General features: G+C 37.8%; 1 protein-coding gene across 3 annotated transcripts; it reads right to left on the bottom strand.

The window, feature by feature from the left end:
* Nucleotides 1-1,869: 1,869 nt before the first annotated feature.
* Nucleotides 1,870-6,897, bottom strand: LOC121863275 (diphthine methyltransferase-like). Of its 3 annotated transcripts, none has more exons than XM_042361853.1 (3): nt 6,480-6,803; nt 5,340-5,356; nt 1,870-3,000 (listed from the first exon to the last, which is right to left on the bottom strand). In XM_042361853.1, the coding sequence occupies exons 1-3, from the start codon at nt 6,482-6,484 to the stop codon at nt 1,880-1,882; spliced, it is 1,143 nt and encodes a 380-aa protein (XP_042217787.1). In that variant the 5' UTR covers nt 6,485-6,803; the 3' UTR covers nt 1,870-1,879. The 3 variants fall into 3 exon arrangements, with proteins under 3 accessions (XP_042217787.1, XP_042217788.1, XP_042217789.1); XM_042361854.1 differs by lacking the exon at nt 5,340-5,356 and adding an exon at nt 3,881-4,044 and having other exon boundaries at nt 6,480-6,802; XM_042361855.1 differs by lacking the exons at nt 5,340-5,356; nt 6,480-6,803 and adding an exon at nt 6,848-6,897.
* Between the last annotated feature and the right edge of the window lie 814 nt (nt 6,898-7,711).

Genomic DNA, 7,711 nt, shown 5'->3' with positions numbered 1-7,711 from the left:
CGCAATAGATTTTTGGCATAAATAATACTGTACCGTATTATAAGATCAGAGTTACCTTATACAACTAAAATGAAATACTGTAATTTATAGTAATTGAATAAAACTAAACTATACTTAATGAGGTACAAACTCATGCAGTATGGTACCCTTAGCAGAGTTGTGACCTTAATCTTTTGAACCACCAAAATATAGCAGCTCTGGATGTTGCCATAATGAAAACATATGACAGGTTAAATTCTGAAGGCATTTAGGTATGTGACTCGGCAGGTTGAGCACAATACTTACAAAAAGATGGGGGGGGAGGGGCAAGACATGTTAAGGATTGATGAGTGTTTAGTGATTTAGAAAGGAAAAAGTTTAGTGGGCAACGTGTGTGTCCAGGTCATGAGATGTGACTGTGGATGGTTGTATCCAGGTCACAACGCCATGCTTGTAACTAGTACATAATGTGATTGATGTCTGTAGCTATACTTAAAATGTTTGTAGCTAGTAGATTATGTGATTGATGATGTTTTAGTTAGTAAATCATGTGATTGAAGTTTGTAGCCAATACTTATTAATTTTTTATACTTTTTGGTGGTTGATCATGTGACTTAAAATTTTTATAGCTAGTGCATTACATGGCTAGTAAATCATGGGATTGATTTTATCTGTAGCCAATAGATCACATGATTGATATTTGTAGGTAGCAGATTGTGTGGGAAATGTTTGCAGCTTGTCCAACATGTGACTGATGATTTTTATTGCAAAATCACATGATTAATATGGTGTAGTTCTGAGATCAGGGTTAAGGAAACTGTTGCAGAAACAGGATCTGCTTAAGTCTCGAGAATGAATCAAGATGGACACTTAACTTTCATGATCACAAAACCATTCATTTATTTCAAAACATTAAATTAACCTAAATATAATGATCAGGCACTTGTACTTAAATTTGGGTGGTTTAGGTTGCCATAAAAAATGGTTTTGTAGTTTTTTTTTTGGGGGGGGGGGGTCTTTTTGACCATTGACCACTTTCAAACAAAAAGTATGATATATTATAAATGTAAAACTGTATGAAGATTAAATGTAATAATTACAGGAACATAAGCTCTGTAGAAATACAGCATAGTAACAGTGAGAGGGTTCAGAAAATTGTAAAGGTAAACATTGAAGATTTTTTAATGCATGTGACTACAGAACATACAGTACCTTTAACATGGGGATTGTTAGTTGATGGAATTAAAAGTTTTGGAATGTTTCAATTATTAATCTTAAAAAAATTATATATTTATTGGTCAGGATGTTTCGAATAATACTGTATTTACATAATATCCAGTGGCAGACTAAGGAGGTTTTTCCAGAACTGACGTTGCATTTCAATACTTCATGTAATAAAGAGAACAATTGTTATGAAAACTGATTCCATATACTGTACTTCAACTTTGTGTTCCTGTATACATTTTATGTTCACATCTGTTAGGTGATGAATGTAGACTCCTTGTCTTTGAGGTTTGCCCAAAAAGATTAATAATCTTTACATGAAATAAAATTAATATGGCAGTATGTGAGAGGAAGTCATTGCAGAAAGAGAAAGATTCTCTAGCTCTGAGTCCCTTTGCTTTAAATATTGTAGCATAATAATTATGGTCAGACAAAAAAATAAAAATATTTCATAAACAAAGCTTCTTTTAGTCACTTTTTAATTTATATGTAGACACTCTGAGTTTACTTTGTCAGAGCCCTAAACATGGCATGAATCAATATTAACTATACCACTGTGTATATGTCCTGTTCAAGTTATTGTATATAGACAAGGGGGCTACAAAATTGTTATTTCTTTATTTGACTGAAACAAAAAACTTTCATGGTTAATAGGAAAAAAAAGTCAATTTTGTATTTAGTTTATTGTAAACTCCCACAAACACAGTAAATGATCATAAAATGAGGCAGAAGCAATAACACTGGTTGCATCTGTGGCACCTGCCCACCAATCCACTCCATAAGCCAAGCTCTCATGCTCTGTGAATGAGGCAACTACTTGCACATCTGATGGGGAGGTATCGGTAACATGAAATCCATTATGCATACAAGCAGCCAGTAACAAGTTTCTTCCTTGTGGGTCCCATTTAAGACGCCATATCCCACCACTGAGGGATATTGATGAACATGGTGATCTCATCGTTCTAGTGTCCCACAAATTAACAATTTCATCATAACTACCACTTGCTAAGAGGTACTCAGAGTGAGCACTGCTGTGAATGCTTGTGACACCTGCACTGTGCACCCTACTGGTCAATGTTGGATTGGCTGGCTCATTTCTCACGTCATATCTTCGAAACTTGCAATCATCCCCCCCTGTATAAACTATGTTAGGATTCCAGTAATCAAATGCAGTGATCCAAGCTTCAAACTCATGAGCTAGAAATCTATCTTGTAAAATTAATTCCTGGTTACTGAGTTGTAATAAACTTATTTTCCCTTTTGAATCACTAAGTGAAATTAATGGATTCTCACACTGAATTTTCCCAGTTGACCAATCCAATGACAAGGCAAGAGTGTCTTCCTCGTCTATTTCAGACTTAATCCAGAATTTTAATCTAACTGTTCCATCATCTATTGGTTGTAACTTATACAGAAGTAAATGACCTGAAGCATTTGCAATGGCAAGTACTGGATCATTCTCTATCTTGTTATGACACCATTTCATATCCAAAATAGCAGGCATGTCAATTTGCTGAACTAACACAAGTTTCTTCTCTTCTGTCATCTGCTTCAAATAAAGACGACCAAGTCTTTTCTTAGGTGCATCACATTTCTGCAAACTTGATTCCACTTCAGTTGTATTTTCATGATTAACCTGTGCACAAACCTCTAATCTATGTTCCTGGTCCATCAGTTGGTAAGTGCCTACTACTAGGTATTCCTGATAAGGCTCAACAGGACAAAATTCAACTGAGTCAGCATTGTACTGAGTGTCCCAGGAAAACAGCTGTTTTACTTCGCAAGCCATGGTTATCTCTGAAAGATTAATGCAAGGATTAATTCTCTGCATATAATGTTTCCCACAACAGAAGAGATAAACCAAATGATGAATTAAAAAAAATCCAAAACAACTCGTTTCTAAACATTCAGTGTAGAATCATTGTTAAATATACATGCATGTACTAGAATTTACATATTGTTTGTTCTATTTTAAAGTAAATAGAAAGTGAAATGCTTTGTAAATTCATAAAAATCTTTCATAAAACTCTTTCAGGTATTATAGAGAGGAGTGGTTGTTAGGGCAGGTGATCACAGGTGCTGCCTCTGCCTGCAGGTGTGAGGTGAGGTGACAGGAGTTATGACCTCACATGACAAGGTTTACCTTTACTGATACCATTTAGACAAGTGATCTATGAGTTGATACCTACATGTACTGCACAATAACATTGGCTGTTTAAGATGTTTATTTTACTTTTCCCTTCTAAAATCCAGGCAAGAAAATTTCATCTATAAATTTGTCAGGGAAAGTAGAAAAAGTTACTTAATACCTGTATGCACATTTCCCTATCTGAAGCAGCTGGATTTATAAAAGAGGACTTATCCATACCCACACCCAGGGTATTCTACAATCTCACATTAGTGGGGCAACAGCAACTACTGGATATCCAGCTGCATTTTCCTTTACAATTATGTCATACAAAATATCCTTGGTCATATCAGAATACAAATTGTAAATTTGTAATACTGTATATAAGATACTTCCATGAGCCAATCATTCCTCATATCATTACACAATGAACTCTCTTTTTAGATGCATAGGGGATATCAGTTGCTTTATCATAGGTCCATTCATGTGCAACACTTGTTTCATCAAAAGATAAAACACATAGACATTCACGGTCATCCATAGACTCACTTTTATGCTGCAACAGCTACAGAACTGCATGCAACACCCCCGGTTCCACATTAAGCTTAAAAATCCAGTGAGGCGAAGGATCAGTGTTTGACTGATATCCTCAGAACACCTATGCAGAGAAAAGCCATCTTGCGACGAGCCAGCTCAAATTCAATACAGGTACTCTGAGGATGTCCAGGAGTATCATGTGACACCAAGAGTAATGCTGATTGGCTAGACAAAGTTACGTGACACCGAGACTTATTGTGATTGGCGAACGATTCGGATGGAAACAGCGTCTCCTGCCGAAGCGTAAATTCTTGAGTGAACTCAAAGACCAAAATGCAAAAAAATAAATAAAAATTTGTGAAGGAAACATTATAAAATTATGTTATTTTTTCCTCTACCGATCTATAGACATAAATATGAAGTTCTGTGGTCGACCTTTTCCGAATCTTGACCTAGGGAAATTATGGTGTGAAAACATGCAAAAATACTGACAAAAGTAAACTTAACCAAGTAATTACAAAAAATAAATAAAATAGTGCAATATTTTATAGCAGGTGTTCAGGTTAAGAAGCAGAGTTAGGTAAACTTTTCAACAAGAAAAGTTCTTCAGTTTATCAAGAACATCCCCAAAACGATGGAGGAAATAATTTTTTGTCACACAAAAAGATCAAGACCCTAACCTGACTCAAATGTCAGTCTACAGTGCATGTCTAACCTAACTTAACCAGAGAAACCAAAATGCTCTCAAGGGTTTGTTTGGTGTTTTTAAGTGTTTTAACCCTACATTTTCCCTACACATTTTAGAAAAAATCATTGTTGTTACTAGTGTTGAAGGGGTCATTCCCCTTTTAATATACATTTTCTACCATAAAAAAAATAGTTTAGGGTAATGGAGCAGATGGTTAACACCAGAAGGAGTTGTTTGGTTTATTAAGCTTTTCCACAGGTTCTTTAGATGATAGTAACAAAAATTATTCAACTTTTTAAAATTAATGTATATTATTAATTTCATTTTTTATTTTTTCTCTATCTACAGTACCATCATAAATCACCTGTAGCAGACAGAGTATCAAAGATGAGGGAAATTGTGGGGTAAAACACGGTGAAAAACTGACCATACCACTAAAATAATGTCTGCACGTGCCTTGTACACAACAAAATTATTAACTGTAAATATTCCTCAAAAAAATCTACTAATGTTGCCTGCATTTTGTTTACGACTGACCTGCTCGTGCCAACCATACTCTCACGTCTACAGTAAACGTAAAATTACACCATAACGCTTCAACAAAATTGTCTTCATTGGTACCAGATATCAAAATAAGTACTTTTGGTTCAATATGGCAGGGGGTCCAGGGGGGTCAGAGTCCCCCCCAGCTAAAAAGTTAGGTTCGGTTAAGTAGGTTTCTTTGGTTGGTTAGGTCAGGTTCTATTAGGTTCTATGCATTGTTGCATCGTTTTTATTACTTACTATCATCCAAAGAACATCTGTGGAAAAAATAAACAAGATTAAATGTATTCTGGTGTCAGCCATCAGATCCAGGATTACCATAAAAATCAATATAGAGTTCCGTGGTTGTCTTTTACCGAGTCATAACCTTGGACTGCAGTCTTACTACCTGTGTTCCTCAACTACCAACCATAGGACATTTGGTAAGATTTTAGTTTTGGTCACCCCTGTATCTAGAGATCTAAACTATAATCTAATCTAACCTAACCTAGCCACAAAACCCAGGAACTATATGACCCCTAACCATGGGGGGAGGGGCGGGGGGCGTCAGCCAATCAAATCTAATAAAAAATTGCAGCATTTGATTCAACCAATTAGCGTTCGATATTCTGCATGGGTGGTAGGATGCGGGACATTTTTAACCAGTTGCAACATGGAGCCATAACGTGCTGGGTGCGATTTCGATTATTGGAAGTTTATCGTATTATTCATTCTAAAAATAAGGAAACTTTAGAGAACAGAGGAGCCCACGACGCATTCTGGTCCCTGACTCAGAGTAAGGAAAGAAATATTCTAAAGGCTATTTATATTCTCGTGGAAGCTGCCCACGTGACTCTAGGGTTATTACATAGCGTTTGGGGTCAAGGGGCAAAGCCTCCAGGGTTAGGTAAGGTTTAGTTTGGTTATATGGTATACGTTAGCAAGCACAGAGTACCAGGAATTCAGAACATGCAATCATAGAACTATTGTGAGGGGGGGGGGAGGTGTCTAAACCACAAACGAGTGATTTCCGACAAAAACGAAGGTCAAGTTGAGCTAATCGCATCAAAACTACACAGAAAAACATTTGTTTCCTCTCTTTTTTCAAACTCCATAGTTGCTGTAAAATGCACATTTACCGAAAACCTGACCTAACCTATATCTTAACTCGCTTATATATAGAAAACTAAGCATTTGCACAATAAAATGAATAGAACCGAAAGTAATCAACGTACAAAGCTGTCTAAAAACACCCTCCATAATTATCAAACCGCTGACAGTCACTAGTCATATATTAGCCCAATTACCTTATTATTTTACTATTATAAAGTTGAATATAACATGATCAACATCAACCCAATACTGTACATATAACAACCTAACACAGAACTGGACTCCTACCTCATCGAAGGTGTGTTTATTGTTTATGTTCACCAATATATCGTTTGTATAGTGTGAACTGTGAAGTGAGACTCGTTCCCGGGACAAACTTGCTTACTAATACAATAACCGTTCTCTTGTGTTCACGGGGTATGATCACTGGCGCACCAACATGTCTTCAGTCTCGTAGTGAAGGTTCGTGGCGCTCGGGGGCAAAGTTAGAGATTGGCGCCCCTCTGGGCAAAGTAGGTATCTACCTACCATGCCTCTGGGAGCCAAAGCCCGGGAAAATTTTGACTACGGAGAGTCAATATCATGCAACCTAAGCTCTTGTGGGGTTCAAAATTGTTTGGTTCACACTCAGGATGGGATGGAGAAAGGAAACTCACAATGTGCTCTCTATATACATGTTATATTGGATGTACAATGCAGCTTGGTGCTGGGAAGGCAGCATGGTTACAAGCGTGATGTAGAGAGAGCTGGTTGGTGAAGATGCTCAGAGGAGGACAGCTTGTGGGTCGCCATGCTCGCCGGCGGGAGAGAGGACCGCCAGGCAGGCGGGGCAGGAGCGAAGCAGTGGCGAAGGTAGAGTGTGTGCCGCCCGGGGCGGCCCTTGAGTTTGCCGCCCCTCCCCCCCCCCCGTGCCCCCACAAAAAATACATATTGCACAGTGACTCACTCTTATATATATATATATATATATATATATATATATATATATATATATATATATATATATATATATATATATATATATATATATATAGTTTGTGTACCATTATAATATTACTGTACTTTCACATACTCAAATATAGTATGCTTTAAATACACACCAAACATACTTAAACTTTATAAGTTAATCCTCGTCGTGTCTGACCTAACACCTGACCCACACCACATGAGCTCACTGGCGTACTTGTTTGAAGTTGTTTCCTTAATCCTCAACAGGTTACAGGTTGTGTGTGTGGCGGGGGGCGCATAGCAAGGGTGTAGCTCATGACGTGGCCGTGATGATGTGGGTCAGGTGTTAGGTCAGACACGACAAGGATTAACTTGCCGCCGATACAAAGGGATGGATTAACGTCTCCAGTAGCTGCAGATATGGGTGATGAGCAGACCCAAAAGTGCCGCCCGGGGCAGGCGGGGGAGGAGGTGTTGCTGGCTGGTTGGTGTAGGTAGAAAGAGACAGGTCACCACGAGGTCAGGTCTTAAATAGCGGGGGTAGGCGTGGCTTAGTAGTTGACCCCCGCTCC

The sequence above is a fragment of the Homarus americanus genome, unplaced genomic scaffold (assembly GCF_018991925.1).
Source record: "Homarus americanus isolate GMGI-L3 unplaced genomic scaffold, GMGI_Hamer_2.0 scaffold46197, whole genome shotgun sequence".
NCBI lineage: Eukaryota > Metazoa > Arthropoda > Malacostraca > Decapoda > Nephropidae > Homarus > Homarus americanus.
This window is presented reverse-complemented; position numbering and strand designations above follow the sequence as displayed.